The sequence below is a fragment of the Ovis aries genome, chromosome 5 (assembly GCF_016772045.2).
Source record: "Ovis aries strain OAR_USU_Benz2616 breed Rambouillet chromosome 5, ARS-UI_Ramb_v3.0, whole genome shotgun sequence".
Lineage (NCBI taxonomy): Eukaryota > Metazoa > Chordata > Mammalia > Artiodactyla > Bovidae > Ovis > Ovis aries.
In genome coordinates this window covers 43,278,371-43,295,863 of record NC_056058.1, presented here as the reverse complement: position 1 = coordinate 43,295,863, position 17,493 = coordinate 43,278,371, and the positions used below count along the sequence as shown (strand labels likewise).

General features: G+C 41.7%; 1 protein-coding gene across 1 annotated transcript; it reads left to right on the top strand.

The window, feature by feature from the left end:
- The first annotated feature begins 23 nt into the window (after positions 1 to 23).
- C5H5orf15 (chromosome 5 C5orf15 homolog) lies at positions 24 to 12,700 on the top strand. Its single transcript, XM_004008797.5, has 3 exons — positions 24 to 201; positions 8,460 to 8,983; positions 11,225 to 12,700. Exons 1-3 carry the CDS (start codon positions 63 to 65, stop codon positions 11,354 to 11,356), a joined length of 795 nt encoding a protein of 264 aa, XP_004008846.2. The 5' UTR covers positions 24 to 62; the 3' UTR covers positions 11,357 to 12,700.
- The last annotated feature ends 4,793 nt before the right edge of the window (positions 12,701 to 17,493 follow it).

Here is a 17,493-nt window from a genome sequence, read left to right as displayed (position 1 = left end):
CGCAATGTCTGACGTCACGACGCAGAGCCTAGCAACCGCGCAGGCTCGTGGCCGAGACCGTTATGGCTGCCGCCGCCCGGAGAAGGATGAGCGGCGCGGAGCAAGCAAATCTGCTGCCCAGGCCAGGTGTCCAGGTTCCCGGAGGGCTGGCGCGGCCGCTGGTCCTGGCCCTCCTGCTTGCATCCGCCATCATGCCCAGTGGTAAAGGGGGCGCGGCGGCAGGGCGGGCGCGGGAAGACGGGGCGGGCCCCGGCGCGGAGCGCCAAGACGGGCCCCCGAGGGAACGGGCGATTCCGAGTGTCCGGAGCAGGTGGCGGTATCTATAGGAGCAGGGTCTCTACAGCCCTGGCGAGGCTGTCTGAAGGGGTCTGTGAAGGTAGGGTCTTTAAGAGGCCTCAGAAGTGGGCTTGAAAGCTCCGGGGACTCGGGCAGCGAGTGTGTAGATGGGCGGGGAAGGAGGAGTGGCCGTGGTGTCTAGAGAGTCTTGAAGAATGGGTTGCTACAGAGAATGGCTGTGATACGGTCTCCAAAATTCCTTGGAGGTGTGGAGTAAAAAAACAAAACAAAAAACCACAACGCACAACTGTAAGAGCTGTGAGTTGAGTTTATTCAGTGTCTTATTAAAGGTTGTAGCGGGCGGAGCCAGCTTTTCAGTTCTGAGCAATTGTTCGAAGAGGTGGAGAGAGGAGCCAGAATATGTATGATTTTTTTTTTTTTTTTTTGGCTGGGACATGTAGTCGAACATCAAAAGATTATTGCTAGTAACAACAGATCTGAAGGTTATAATTTTAGTACTTTTCTCTATATGGGAAGACACAGGAATCTGGGGTTATTAAAGTTTTTCCTTAAAGAGGCATTTCCTTAGATAGGACCCGTATATCATCCTGTTTTTCTCTGTCCTGAATTCCCCTCAGGCCCACTGTGATGGGCACTTGCAGTGACTAATAGCTTGATTCTTGTGGAACTGGAATGGCACACAGCTTTTTTTTTTTTCTTTTTATTTATAGAGATGGGAGTTAGGAGGGTCTAGAAGAGAGGACAGAGGGGAGAGGTGCTGAAGAGTTTAGAAGGTGTGGTATCCAGAGAGAGTCTCAAGGGTAGGGGTGGGTGCCCAGGGGTTTAGTTGGGCCAAGGGACGGTGAGATCAGCCGTAAAGATGAAGGTGGGTAGGGGTAGTGACTGGACTGAGCTGATGGAATATTTTGGAGAGCGAAAGGGAAAAGAACTATCTTTGAGGACTGTTGCCTCTCTGAGGACTGGGAGGTTCTGGTGCTTGGTAAAGAGCCAGAATGCTGGTGTTGGACTTCTGAGGGGCTTAGGAGGACAGGAGTTCTGGGACAAGTGAGACTCTTTGTAAACATAGTCCCCCTTCTCTGTGTCCCTCTGTGTCCTAGATAGCCCTGCTTCATTTTGATGAATCTGTAGGATTTAAACGTTTCTTTTTTAGTTTTTTGAGTCATGATTGATATATTAGTTTCAGGTGTACAGCATAATAATTTGATGTTTGTATACAGAGATCACCACAGTAAGTCTAGTTGCCATCCAGCACCCTGCATCGTTAACAAAAATTTTTTTTCTTATGATGAGGACTTTGAAGATTTACTTTCTTAGCAACTTTCCAGTATGCAGTATTATTAATTATGGTCACCATGCTGTACATTGCATCTGCTTGTCTTATTTAATTTATAATTGGAAGTTTGTATCTTTTGATTCCTTTCACCTCCACTCTCTCCCCCTGCCTCCCCTACCATTTTGTTTTCTGTATCTATGAGTTTAGCTTTTTTGTTTTGTTTTTTAAATGCCACATGTAAATGAAATCATGATATTTGTCTTTCTCTTACTGACATATTGCACTTTAGTGTAATGCCCTGAATATCCACTCACGTTGCAGATGGCAAGATTCCATTCTCTTATGTCTGAATGATAATTCATCCTGTATATATACCTCAATTTCTTTATCCATTCATTGATTCATGAGCTCCTTGGTTGTTTCTGTATCTTGGCTATTTTAAATAATGCTACATGATTAAGTACTCCTTTTCTTAGAAATGTTACATTGTTAATCAAAATATTGAAGGCCTTATTGAGAAATGAAACCTGTAAACCATGTTCTGAGACTTGGGAGGAACAAATGCACTAATAATTTATAATGCATTTAAGCAGTATCTTGTGTAGTAGCTCCTTTTTATTTTCAGGCCGAGGCACAATCCTTATGCCTAAATCTTTTCTGAGTTCAGATGAAAAACAGTATGAGTAGGATAGTGTTCACTTACTTGCCAGCGGGGCTGTCTAGCCACACATTCCTCTGCTACAGTGCTGTGACTACTTACTTGGGTTTCCCCAGCAGGACTGAGAGTGTGTGGACCACCGTCCCAGAAGTGTTTGTAAGTCTGGGGAAGGACTGTGGTCCATTTTCCTAAGGTCCTTTCACAGCTAGTAAATAAGGGGGATTTCTCCTGTTGATGCAAGTATTCCTGTTCCTAAAGTACTTAAGTAGCATGGTTGTTTTGGTCATTTAATCATCTAAGAAAAAACTGACATGTAAACATTTATATTTCTTGCTGGAATGCTTAAGATATATGGTTTAGGGGTATATGTAGCTGGTAACTATAATTTCAGAAACAACTTTTGAAAGATGGTTGAAAATCTTCTGACATGTGCTTTTAATAGGGAGGCAGCTCCTTGCAGTACAGTGTAGCATGTGTAGAACTTTGGCTAATACAAATGTTCTTTGTAAGTGTACCTTAGGGTAGAGTGATTTCAAAATAGTTACTCTTGTCAGAAGAAAATGGAAGTCTAGCTAGAATGTATTGAGTTTCAAACTTCAAGTAACCGTAAAATGTTAGAAAGTTGCCATATCAGTTTTATTTAAACTTGTTCCATGTTAGATTTCTTAAACTTTCAGTGCTTGCTTGGGTGTATTCTTGGCAATCTCTGAGACTTTTTTAGTTTTATGTGTTTGTTTTGATGAATTAAAACTAATGTAAGCATTATTTTGGATTATGGGATACTCACTGTAAGACCAGGTCTGCCATGCTATTTCAAAAGTGCCTGCTTTCTACGTTCTGCCATCATATTGCTCCCAGATGTTGCCTTAATTTATTTAATACGTAATGTATTCAATTTTTAAGGCATTGTTTCTTAGAATTCAATGTGTGAATGAATTCTCAGAGAAACATTGATACAGTGTAAGGAAGTTTTTAAAAAGGGACCAGTAGAAGAGAAATTAAAAACTTTTTATTTTTAAAAAGTTAAGTTTTAACTAGAGAGATAATATCAAATAGGGAAGGGTAGAGATGGAACATATACTTAGAAATCTAAAGTTATATACATATATGCTGCTGCTGCTGCTGCTGCTGCGGCGGCGTCACTTCAGTCGTGTCAGACTCTGTGCGACCCCATAGACGGCAGCCCATCAGGCTCCCCCGTCCCTGGGATTCTCCAGGCAAGAACACTGGAGTGGGTTGCCATTTCCTTCTCCAGTGCATGAAAGTGAAAAGTGAAAGTGAAGTCGCTCAGTCGTATCTGACTCTTAGATACCCCATGGACTGCAGCCCACCAGGCTCCTCCGTCTGTGGGATTCTCCAGGCAAGAGTACTGGAGTGGGGTGCCATATATATATATATATATATATATATAAACTTGAACAAGTAAATCTGTGAGGTCAGAGTTACCACTTTGTTCTGAATACATGTCATAGCTGACTGGGTCAGCCTCTTTTCTTTGAAGGAGTGGTGGTCCAGAAGGTTGATCTAATTTACATCAAATGTTTCAGATGAATTCCAAGTTTGTTTTCTTGAATGTAACGTCTAGTGTTTTTTATTGTTTGGATGCACTGCAGGGCATGCAAGATCTTAGTTTCCCAACCAGAGTTCAAACCGTGCCCCCTGCAGTGGCAGCACAGAAGCTTAACCACTGGACCACCAGGGAAGTCCTAATTTCCACATTTTTGCTCCTTGAACAGTATTTATTAACTCTACTCCTACCTGGAGCTTCCCTGGTAGACTCCTACCTGATGCTGGTATCGGAGTTACAACAACAAATAGGGTGATGTTGGAGATATCCTTAGAAGAGTCAGTGGGGATTTACCTGGCTGAGAACTATGAGAAAGGTTTTTGAGAGGGTGTGGCACAGACGGTAAAGCGTCTGTCTGCATTGCAGGAGACCCGGCTTCAATCCCTGGGTTGGGAAGATTCCCTGGAGAAGGAAATGGCAGCCCACTCCAGTATTCTTGCCTGGAAAATCCCATGGAGGGAGGAGGAGCATGGTAGGCTACCGTCCATGGGGTCGCAAAGAGTCAGACACGACTGATCGACTTCACTTTCACTTTCAGTAGGTACAGAAACAGTACTTGGGAAGCAGTGTAGGATTTGTGGAGAGAGTTGGGTCAAGAGCATGTTCAGTAAGTGTTTATTGAATGCCTGCTATCTGTTAAGTAGGCAGTGGGGATAGAATAGTTTGGAAGATTAGTAAGAGGTAATAGCATTGAGATAATGGGGACCAGGTCATATAGGAGTTTATAGGCTATTATAAAGGCTTTGAATTTCACTTTTGAGAGAAACGGAGAGCGACTGGGTGGTTTTAAGCAGAGCAGTGACATCATTAAGCATAAGGTTTTACAGGGTGACTGGCTGTTGAGTGGACACTGGGGATTATGGTAGAAGCAGGCAGATCACTTAGAAGACTACTGTAGTAATCTAGGTGGAATGATGGTGGCTTGGATTAGGCAGTAGCAATGGAGAGGTGAAAACTCTTCAAATTCTCCATATATTTTGAAGGTAGGGTAACAGAGTGGATGTGGAGTGTTAAAATAATGACTGCAAGGCTTTAGGCTCGAACAACAGAGAAATGGAGTTGTCATAACTGAGAAGGAGACAGACTGTAGATAGAACAGGGTTTTTTTGTTGTTGTTTCTTTGTCTTCTCTTTTCGGAGTGGGGAGTGAAAATTCATGTCTTTAACCTTTTCGTCTTGAAATAATTGTAAATTCGCTTGCAGTTGTAAAAAAATAAAGTACAGAAATTCTGTGTACCCTTTACCCAGTTTTTCTCAGTGATAGTACCCTGCAAACCTGTAGTGCGGTAGACACTGATATTGATGCAGTCAAGATGCAGAGCACTTCCATCACCATAAGGACTTTCTCTGTGGCTCTTTTAACAGTCACCCTCACTTTTCCCCATCCCTACTCCCTCCTGAATTCCTGGCACCGCTAATCTTTTTTATTTCTATAATCTTGTCATTTTGTGCATGCAACGTATGGAATCATATAATATGTAGCTTTGGGGAGTTGGCTGGTTTTACCTAGTATAATTCTTGGGAGATGCATCTGAGTTGTTTCATGTATCAGTAGTTTGTTCCTTTTTATTGCTGAGTAATGTTCCTTGGCATGTATGTGTACTTCAGTTGTTTAACCATTCATCTATTGAAGGACATCTGAGTTGTTTCCAGTTTTTGGCTATTGTGAATAAGGCTGCTATAAACATTTATGCAAAGATTCTTATGCGAACATAAGTGTTCGTTTCTCTAGGGTAAATGCCCAGGACTGTAACTGCTGGGTCATGTGGTGGTTGCACATTTAGTTTAAGAAACTGCCAAACTGTTTTCTGAAATGGTTGCCACATGTTATGTAGCCATAGCAAAATGTGAGTGATCTTGTTACCCTGTGTCCTTGCCAACATTTGACATGGTCATTATTTTTTATTTTAGCCATTCTGATAGGTGTATGGTGATATCTCATTGAGATTTAACTTGCATTTTGCTAATGGTTAACATCTTTTCATGTACTTGTTTGCCATCTGTATACTCTTTTTGGTGAAATGTCTCTTTATGTCTTTTGTCCATGTTCTAATTGGGTTGTTTGCTTTTTCAGTTTTGAGTTGTCATAATCCTTCATGTATTCTGGATACTAGTCCTTTGATGGGTATGGGGCTTACAGATACTTCTTCCACTTGATAGCATGTCTTGTCTTCCTCACGAAAGTCTTTTACTGAATGAACAAAAGTTTTAAAATTTCGACGGAATCCAGTTTATGAGGTTTTCCTTTTATGTGTTGTGTTTTTGGTCTAAGAATTTATCTAGTCCACGATTCTGAAGATTTTGTTGGCGGTCTTTTCCTAAAATCTGTGTAGTTTTTTAAAAAAATGATTATTTTAATGGATTTATGTAAGCTTTGGTGGTGGTGGGTCCTTGCTGCTGCGTGCGGGCTTTCTCGGGTTGTGGTGTGTGGGCTTCTCTTGTGGGGCACAGGCTCCAGGCGCATGGGCTGAGTAGTTGAGGCACATGGGCTTAGCTGCTCCACGGCACGTGGGGTCTTCCTGGACCCGGAATTGAACCCATGTCCCCTGCATTTGGAGCTGGATTCTTATCCAGTATACCACCAGGGAAGCCCCTAAAATCTGTGTAGTTTTACATTTAAACTTGTGATCCATGTTTTAGTTAATTTTTGCAAAAGGTGTGAGTCTTAGGCCAAGGTTAATTTAGCTTGTTAGATTACATTGATTTTTGAGTATTGAGGCGATCTTGCATCTCTGAAATAAACCTTATTAATCATGGAGTATCATTTTATATATCGGTGATTTCTTTTTTCTTTTTTTGGCTGTTCCATGTGGTTTGTGGTATCTCATTTTCCCAGCCAGGGATTGAACCTGGGCAGTGAAAGCTTGGACTCCTAACCACTAGGTCACCAGGGAACTTTATAGTGCTGGTTTCTATTTGTTAATAATTTGTTAAGAATTTTTGCATTTCTGTTCATGAAGGATACCAATATGTGGTTTTCTTTTTCTGTAGTGCCTTTGGTTTTGGTTTCAGGAGCTTCATAAAAGGAATCATGAAGTGTTCCCTCCACAGGTCTCTGGAGGAGGTTGTACAGAATTGATGTTAACTATTCATTAAACATTTGGTAGAATTCTCCAGTGAAATTTTCCAGTGAATTCTCCATTCTCATTTGGGCTAGGATATTTAATTTTGGGGAATTTTAAAATTAAGAATTCAGTTTCTTTAATAGTTAAAGGGCTAGTCAGATTATGTATTTCATATGTGGTAAGTTGTGGTACTTTGGGTTTTTAAGATTCTGGTCTTAAACTTTCTCTTTTAGTTGCTTTTTATGACATTGCTCTGACAGGGGAGGTGGGGTTGGTGCACATTACTTGCAGTTAAAGCTAGACATCTAGGGTCTCTGCTTGATCTGCGTTGAGCCTTAAGGACAGTGGTGGTCCTGGTAGCTCTGGGCAGAGGTGGGAGTTTCGGCTCCTCTTGTCGCCTGCACTGATGTACTGATGGGGACAGCCTCGTTACTGCTGGGCCATGGCTAAAGTCTTGACTGTCCGCTAGGCCTCCTCTGACACATCCTTTTATGGAGGTGAAGGGGCACCTCACTGCAGCTTGGTCAGGGGGTAATCTAGCTTCCCCACTTGGTCTTTGCTCTGAGTGGAGAGTGGTGCTCTTTGTTTGGAGAGAGTAAGAGCAGTCGTCTAAAAGTTTTCTTTCTTGCTAGGCTGCCTCTCTCCTGATCTTCTGGCGAGAGCAGGCTTTTTTGGGGGCCTGTTTTGTCCATACTCTTGGGTGTTTCCAGGTTACTGCATTCTTCAGCTCCAACTCTGGAATACATGAGGTAAAAAGAAAATTCGGGATAGTCAACTCTGGGTTGTTTCTCAGGTCCTGAGGTCTCTGATCGCTCTGCCTTATTCTTTCCACCTTTCACAGTTGTGTTATTTTCTATGTTATTTTCTAGGAAGAGTTTTATTTGTTTTTAGTGGGAAGAATAGGGAAAAATACATTTACTCCATCTTCCTAGCAGTGAAAGTCAGAATTTCATTTTGAACCTGTTAATTTGAATGACAAATCTAAGCGGACATGTCGGGTAGACAGTTGGACTTCTGAGCTGAGAGTTCTGGTAGTTTGTGGACCTTCTCTTTTGAGGGCTTCATTTTTCTGAGATAAGTCAGGAAGCTATATTAGCCTTTGACAATGAGGAGAACAGAAAAGGTTTTAGAAGTTTGAGGACAGAGCAAACTGTGAATGGTCTACTAAGAGAGTAGAAGGATAAACAGGCTAGGAAAACACAGTATAATTGCTGAGAGTGTAACATGTGCATCTGAATTTGGGTGTTGCATTTAAAATGAAATAAAAAAGTGAAAAATAGAAAATGAAATATTCATCAGATAACAGTTGCCTTGCCAGATAGTAAGAACTTAAGCAGCATAAGAGACCTGTTGCATTTCATAGCCTGCCACCATAAGAAAAAGAAAGAATAGAGAGGGATCTGACTTTAGGTCACGATGGCAAAGTCCATACAGCGCTTGTGTCCCCTGTTCTAATTTCACAAAGGTTGGATTTCACTACCGGCAGAACAGAAAGGTGACTAATCCTAGTTTAGTGAAAAATATAGGTGTATTTCCTTTTAGCTTGGTGGAGATAAATTTGGAGATTTCAGTGTAACATTTCTTTCTTTACTTGTTTTAGTTCAATCACAGATTGAGTCATTGAACCAGCCCATACTCAAGTCAGATGTTTCTACTCCAAATACGAATGCTTTAACAAATGAAAACCAAACCACACCTGCTTTCCAAACCAGCACCACTCTCCCTCCCACAACTAGTACAGAAAAAAGTGGAGTGGCGTCCGTGTCCCCTCATCCCTTGCCTACTACTTCTCTGTCCCAAGAGGAAGGTGATAACAATGAAGATCCTAGCATAGAGGAGGAGGATCTTCTCACACTGAACAGTTCTCCGTCCACTGCCAAAGACACTCTGGACAACGGGGATTACGGAGAACCAGACTATGACTGGACCACCAGCCCCCGGGATGATGAGTCCAGTGAAGCCTTGGAAGAAAACAGGGGCTACGTGGAAATTGAACAGTCAGAGAGACCTTTTAAAACCCCACCCTCAAATATAGAAGAGGAAGATAGCCATTTCTTTTTCCACCTTATTATTTTTGCTTTTTGTATTGCTATTGTTTATATTACATATCACAACAAAAGGAAGGTAAGTTTGAGATTTTTTTCACCCCCTCTAGTTGCCCTCTGTTGTCTCAGTCATACTTCTTATTGATGCTTTCGCTTATTCAGAGGTTTTTTTCCCTCTTTTAGTCAGGTTTCAGTTGATGGTAAAATATTGTGGTATCTCATCAGCTTGTATGTCTGTATGGATTTTTAACAAATGACAGAATACTTTACTGCATGTGAGTGCGTGAGTGAAAGTTGCTCAGTCATGTCTGACTCTTTGCGACCCCCATGGACTATGCAGTCCATGAAATTCTCCAGGCCAGAGTACCGGAGTGGGTAGCCTTTCCTTTCTCCAGGGATCGAACCCAGGTTTTCCACATTGCAGGTGGATTCTTTACCATTTGAACCACAAGGGAAGTCCAAGAATACTGGAGTGGGTAGCCTATCCCTTCTCCAGTGGATCTTCCCAACCCAGGAATTGAACCGGGGGCTTCCCTGGTGGCGTAGAGGGTAAAAGCATCCGCCTGCAATGCGGCAGACCTGGGTTCAATCCCTGAGTCGGGAAGATCCCTGGAGAAGGAAATGGCAACCCACTCCAGTACTCTTGCCTGGAAAATCCCATGGACGGAGGAGCCTGATAGGCTACAGTCCATGGGGTTGCAAAGAGTCGGACACGACTGAGTGACTTCACTTTCACTTTCTCCTGCATTGCAGGCAGATTCTTTACCAACTGAGCTATCAGGGAAGCCTACTACATGTGCTTTTTAAAAAAAGAAGCCAATTGATTTTGAGCAAAGCCAAAGCCCGATGATTTTTTTTTTAAAGGTTTTATGTCTTAATTTGGTATTGCTACTTCATTGGGAGTGCTTGTGGAGAGAGATGTTAATTTAGGACTTATGATTTATTTACATTGAAGGTAATGTTATTTTGATAACTTTTTCCCCTGGTTGTTAAAGTATTAGATGTCTTTTTTAGGGACGCAGAAAAATGTAGAAAAGAAAATACAAGCTACTACCCAAAGCTGAGCATTATAAACATTTTGGTATATTTCTGGCTTGTAAATGTGTGTATGATTCAGATATATATGTGTATGCTAATAATTTTTAAATGAACTTGATTTCATATATAGTTTTATATCTTGCCTTTTACCTAACAAATTATGAGCATTTTTCGTATTATTAATATTCTTTAAAAACATGATTGAATAGCTATATGATTTAACTTTTTCCTGTTGAGTATTCAGGTTGTTTTCAATTTTTGATCCAGAGATAATAATCTGATTATTAGTAGTAGTGTAGAACGTGCTGTACTGACATTGGTTTGTTGGATGACATGAGGCAGAGGAGCATACATAGGACTGCATGGGTAATTCAGTGTGAGGGTTCATCTGGGGGCTCTGCAGTCCCTGAGCTAAACAGTTAAACTCTTTAAATACTTAAAGGGAAATCAAACACAGTGTCCTTTTCAGTACTTACTGGTCAGGAAATCTCAGTTCTTGACTTTTGTAACTTGCTTTGTGATTCCTAGCACCCACCTCCCCTTTAGGACGTTGATTTTCTCACTGGCAAAAATGATACGGAGGTAATTTCAGAATGCCTTCCAGCTTCTAGAGTCAGTGATTCTAATATCTCATTTTTGGTTTTGCGTTGGTTTATTTGCGGTTCATTGGTCTCTCACTAGCTCTGTATTTGTAGGTGGATGGAACTTTGAATGCCAGTTATGTTTTATTCCACTGTTCAGTGTTGGACCATCTCTATTACAAACGCCTAAAGAAAGAAAGGGAAGGTGCTCAGTCGTGTCTGACTCTTTGCGACCCTGTGGACTGTAGCGTACCAGGCTCCTCCGTCCATGGGATTTTCCAGGCACGAGTACTAGAGTGGGTTGTCATTTCCTCCTCCAGGGGATCTTCCCGACCCAGGGATTGAACCTGGGTCTCCTGCATTGTAGGTAGACGCTTTACCATCTGAGCCAGCAGGGAAGCCCTAGGGACTTAAACACCTAAGGGACTTGTTAAACAGGTGGGTTCCTGGACTCCACTGCTATCTATTAGTTCATCCCTGAAGAGAGAGGCCAGGAATCAGTCTTAACAGGGACTTCTGTACACGTTAAAATTTTAAAAGCACTGTTTCAGCTTATTTACAAGATGGAAAACAAAATAGCCCTTTTGTTGTTGACATTTTACTTTTGTGTTTGGGAACCTAGGAGACAGTTATTTCAGTTATAAAAACTTTAAGCATGTCCTCTATTTTCTCTTTTGAGTATCTGATTTGTTTTATTCCAGATTTTCCTTCTGGTTCAAAGCAGGAAATGGCGTGATGGTTTTTGTTCCAAAACAGTGGAATATCATCGTCTTGACCAGAATGTTAATGAAGCAATGCCTTCTCTGAAGATTACCAATGATTATATATTTTAAAGCACTGTGATTTGCATTTGCTTATTATGTAATTTTATTTGCTTGACTTTTTATATGATATTGTGCAGATGTTTGCCATTGGCAGTTCATACTTAAATGGGAGGTGGGCCTCTCTTTATTTTGCCTTGGTGCTTTGGAAATTAAGTATCACGAACAAGGAGTATATAATTTTTTATCTATGTTTTTAAAGGTGAATTCAATCAGGTGTCCAAAATGTGGAGCTAAGTGTTACCTGTTAGTTTTTTATTGTTTTAGATTTCTTTATTGTACTTCTTCTGGAAGTGTTAGTAATGCTACTTAAAAAAAATCCCAAACTTATAATTAAATTCTAACACATCTGATATTGCTGACTCAGATTCTCTTTCTGCCATCCAAATACTGTTTCTTAAGCACACATTTCTTTGTGCTGTCGAACTGTAATCTACAAGGATGTATGTAATAATGCTTTACATATAAGTAACATTTTTTTCTTCCAGGACTCTCTGCTTTGGATATTTTTGGATAATTTATGTATAATTTATTATTGCTCATTCTGACCATGATTTTAAGTAGCACATTAATAAATGTGTCTAAAAATTCTGGCAATAGAGACTCTGCAGTTTGCAGTAGACGTAAATAAGATGTTATAGATAGCTTTTTTGCTTTGAATTACTGAATTAAATTTAGAGGTAGAAATTGTTGTGAACTATTAAATACACATACAATTGCTTTTACTTAGCAATTGATTGTAGCACGGGTTCCTCTAAGCTTTCAAGCAAGGGGCAGAGTTTAAAATTATATCATATTTGTTCACTCGCTTATTTTTTATAGTAAGTTTGAATGAATTTTAGGAGACATTGTAATTTAAATAATATTGGATCTAGGGCTTTCAAATTAAAATGATACCTGTTTGTATACATAAAGGCTGTATATGTACACTGACTCTTTCTTCCTTTGTGTTTGGTTTCTTGTTCTTTTTTAATAGCAACTGGAAATTACTTACTATATTTAATTTTGACTTGTCTTTCTATCATAAGGAGTTGATCAGTATGTAAATATCTGATTTGAAACATAGTTGACTTATAGGTGTCACAACAATTTTTTAGAAAACATAACCCCTAATATATGTTAAACGCCACTCACAAAACCCAGGTGAGCTAGTGGGCATATGGTTTGTGTAGAGGTGGAAGAGGCAGGGTAGGCCATCCTTTCTCTTGGGTGGACAGTTTACTGTTTGAGAAGGAAGGGGGGCACACTGGAAGTACACCTGAACTGTTCTTGCAGTAATTTTTTTCATATCTGAAATTGTATTATTTAATATTTTGAATAAGATTTTAAAAAATAAATGGCAAAGATATAAATTCATGATTTTATGAGCGTGTTTCATTTTAATGATGCGTCCTTCACTGGGTGGTGATAGATGGGTAGTGTATCTTTGGGAGGAAAAAAAAGAAAATGTATTAGCTTGCTTTTGTTCCTTTTAACACTGGGACTCTGCTTCTGTGAATTCCACATAACATTTCTAGATCCTACTTTAGATCTAGTTTATGGCCATGTACTGTGGTTCATTGAAAACCATAGCAAAGTAGGATTGCAAACGAAAGTAAAGCAGCTGAATCAGTGTGCTGCGCTTCTGGCATCCCGCTTCCTTGTCTTCCTGTTGAAGCCTCTCCCATCCTGGAGGATTGCCCCCCTTAGTGGATCTGGGGTCTTTGGTGATTCCTGATGGCACAGTCTTTGCTACCCACGTCCTAGTGCTGCAATCAAATAGCCTCTGACTTGGATCATCAGATTGTACATTGATCAAAAATGCTTCCAAAGGCACCCAAGTCACTGGTCTATAAGTCTGTGTATAATTCAGACGTACATGTGTATGTTAACAATTTTTAAATGAACTTGATTTCATATTGTTTTGCATCTTGCTTTTTACCTAACAGATCATGAGCATTTTCTATGTCATTAATATTGTTAAAAAACATCTAATAGCTGCATAATTTATTTAACTATTTTCCTCTTGACTGTTTAGATCGTTTCCAGTTTTTGGCTCCGAAATAATATTGTGGTGAATGTTTCTGTATTGGAATTGGTTTGTTGGGTTAAATGAGGCAAAGGAGGCATAAATAGAAATGAATGGCACAAATAAGACCTACATTTGAGTCTTACGGCACCAATGTATCCTACTCATATGTGGTGTAGTCTTTCAGTGTCAGTTTCTGGAGAGACCAGGAGCATTGCTCCAAATGTTGGTACTAATGGCATAATAGATAACACTTTACTTACCATTTCTGTGTCTTATCTGAAAAAGAATGTGTTGAAAGTCATGAGGCGGGCAGAAGCGGACACTTAGAATTTGTGCCGGCAGGCATGTCTGTCTGTTTTTTAAGGTTCATATATTTGTGGCTGCTCTAGGTGGTTGTTGCTGTGAGTGTTCTTTCTCTAGTCGCAGTGTGTGGTCTTCTCTTGGCGCGGAGCATGGGCTCTTGGGTTCAGGAGCTGTGGCACACCGGCTTCGTACACCGGCGTCGTTGCTATGCACCGTGTGGGATTTTCCCAGACCAGGGATCGAACCTGTATTCCCTGCAGATTCTTAACCAGTAGAGCACTAGAGAAGCCCCTCAGGAGGGCAAGCATGTCTTGACTGGGTTTTGACTTTATTTTTAAAGATTTTCAATTTTGTTTACTTTTTGATATGTATGTATATTTATTATTCAAAGAGATGGGAATACGAGAACATGTTACCGCCTCCTGAGTAATCTGTATGCAGATCAAGAAGCAACATTTGGAACCGGGCATGGAACAATGGACTGATTCCAAACTGGGAAAGGAGACCATCAAGGCTGTACTGTCACCCCACTTATTTAACTCATATGCAGAGTATATCATGCAAAATGAATCAAGATTACAGGGAGAAATTTCAATAACCTCAGATACGCAGATGATACCACCCTAATGGCAGAAAGTGAAGAGGAACTAAAGAGGCTCTTGATGAAAGTGAAAGAGGAGAGTGAAAAAGTTGGCTTCAAACTCAACATTCAAAACATGAAGATCATGCCATCTGGTCCCATCACATCATTTCAAATAGATGGGGAAACAGTGGGAACAGGGTCAGACTTTATTTTCTTGGGCTCCAAAATCACTGTGGACGATGACTGCAGCCACGAAATTATAAGATGCTCCTTGGAAGAAAAGCTATGACAAATCTAGACAGTGTATTAAAAAGCAGAGATGTCACTGCTGACAAAGATCTGTATAAACAAAGCTATATGGTTTTTCCAGTAGTCGTGTACAGATGTGAGAGTTGGACCGTAAAGAAAGCTGAGCACCAAAGAATTGAGATGCTGGGGAAGACTCTTGAGGTCCTCTTGGACTGCGAGGAGATGAAACCAGTCAATTCTAAAGAAAATCAACCCTGAATATTCATTGGAAGGACTGATGCTGAAGCTGAAGCTCCAGTACTTTGGCCACCTGATACAAAGAGCTGACTCATTGGAAAAGACTTTGATCCTGGGAAAGATTGAAGGCAGGAGGAGAAGGGGGCGACAGGATGAGATCGTTGGATGGCATCACCGACTCAGTGGGCAGAAATTTGAGCAAGCTTTAGGAGATAGTGAAGGATACCCCCTGGCATACTGCTGTTCATGGGGTCGCAGAGTCCAACATGATTGAGCCACTGAAAAACAATGAAACAACATTATTTTTTGGCTACCCCAGTTCAGTTCAGTTCAGTCGCTCAGTCATGTCCAACTGTTTGCGACCCCATGAATCGCAGCACACCAGGCCTCCCTGTCCATCACCAACTCCTGGAGTACACTCAGACTCACTTCCATCGAGTCCATGATGCCGTCCAGCCATCTCATCCTCTGTCCCCTTCTCCTCCTGCCCTCAATCCCTCCCAGCATCAGAGTCTTTTCCAATGAGTCAACTCTTCACATGAGGTGGCCAAAGTACTGGAGTTTCAGCTTTAGCATCATTCCTTCCAAAGAAATCCCAGGGCTGATCTCCTTCAGAATGGACTGGTTGGATCTCCTTGCAGTCCAAGGGACTCTCAAGAGTCTTCCTCAACACCACAGTTCAAAAGCATCAATTCTTCAGCGCTCAGCCTTCTTCACAGTCCAACTCTCACATCCATACATGACCACTGGAAAAACCATAGCCTTGATTAGACGGACCTTTGTTGGCAAAGTAATGTCTCTGCTTTTGAATATGCTATCTAGGTTGATCATAACTTTTCTTCCAAGGAGTAAGCGTCTTTTAATTTCATGGCTGCAGTCACCATCTGCAGTGATTTTGGAGCCCAAGAAAATAAAGTCTGACACTGTTTCCACTGTTTCCCATCTATTTCCCATGAAGTGATGGGACCGGATGCCATGATCTTGAATGTTGAGCTTTAAGCCAACTTTTTCACTCTCCACTTTCACTTTCATCAAGAGGCTTTTAGTTCCTCTTCACTTTCTGCCATAAGGGTGGTGTCATCTGCACATCTGAGGTGATTGATATTTCTCCTGGCAATCTTGATTCCAGCTTGTGCTTCTTCCAGCCTAGCGTTTCTCGTGATGTACTCTGCATATAAGTTAAATAAGCAGGGTGACAGTATACAGCCTCGACGTACTCCTTTTCCTATTTGGAACCAGTCTGCTACCCAAGACTTTAAAAAAAAAATTTTTTTTTTTTTTCCTCACAAAGCAAGAGACTATAGTTAAGGGGTGCCTGGGTGGAGAGCAGTAGGGTAAGAGAACCCAGGACTGCTAGGCCACATGGCTCTGTGCCGGGTCTTAATTGTGGCATGTGGGATCTAATTCCCTGACGAGGGATTGAACTTGGGTCCTCTGCATTGGGAGTGTGGAGTCTTAGTCACTGGACCACCAGGGAAGTCCCTGGGAATTTGATCTTATATGTGAATTATAGAGGGTGAGTGCAAGCTCTTTAATAGAATGTGTGCAGGAAGCAGCTGTCTATATAGTTGTCTGCCCCAGAGTGTGAGCTTGAGACCAGAGCCTCTTACTCATCTCTAGCCCCTTACTCAGCACTGCATGATGCCTGCTAGGCCCCTTGAAATCAATCATTTGATGACATAGTTGTGAAATTAGAGGATGAGAAAATGGGCTCATGAAGCTGGCATACAGTCTAATACTAGTAACATCTGGGACCTGGCACTGCAGGGAGTGGGGAGAACGCGATGGAGTGTGTCCGCTCTGTCTGAATACCCACATTCCTACATGAAGCGAAAGCCCACGTTAATTGTGTGAGACACGGCTTCTTCCCACAAACCCCAGGTTCTGATCAGAGCAGCTGCTGCCCATGAAGGCGAAGGGGATGAAGGTTACTGTGAGCACAGCTACCAGTGTTCTGTTTCTCTCTCCCTCTCCAGCTGACTTTGCCTTTTGCCCTTTTTCTGCCCGATCTGGTGGTGCAACAGTTTGCCTCCTTTTTGGGTTCAGCAGTAAGCTGAAATGGTGTGGAAACATCCCAGCAGAAGCTCAGGAGATTACAAGTAACTTGTGAGGGCCAGAAATCTTCCAAGGGAGCTGAAAAGGGGGCTGTCCTGAGGTTTGAAGTCAGTTATAGTTAAATTCTGTTCACCTGTGGTTTTACTTCCTTGAGGAGGGTAAGTTGCCACGACAGGTTCTGGAGATGGAACTGGAGCTGCCTCTGACTCCCATCTCAAGAGCCCTGTGTGGTTGACCTGCTGTTTAGAGTGAAGTGACTCCAGGGATTTTGGACCTGTAAGCAGCAGCTTTTTCCCCATTAGCTCTAAGCCCACTCTCTTCAAGCTCCCTCCTAAGGAGTCCCAGACCCCTTTTGCACTCTTGATGAGGCTCCAGATTTAAAAGCCCTGCTGTTTTTAAAGGTAGGAGGCCTTTCTATACCTAACACACCAATAATATCTGTGCTCTGAAACCTTACGGTTCTTTCCCTCAGACCCCCAAACCTCTGCTGGGAAATCTAGAGATGCCATGTTCTGGGAGTCTTCCTTCCAACATGCCCTTCTTTATAGGGTCCTTTGGGCTTCTCTCCCAGGCCACCCTTTGGAGTATGGTAGGACAGCACTCCCACCTGAGACCCTTCCAAAGGAGGCAGTGCCTTGCCATGGGTTAGAACTCTGGTGGGCCCTGGAGTCACAGATCTGGGTTGGCTTCCCATTCTGGGCCTGACCTCTG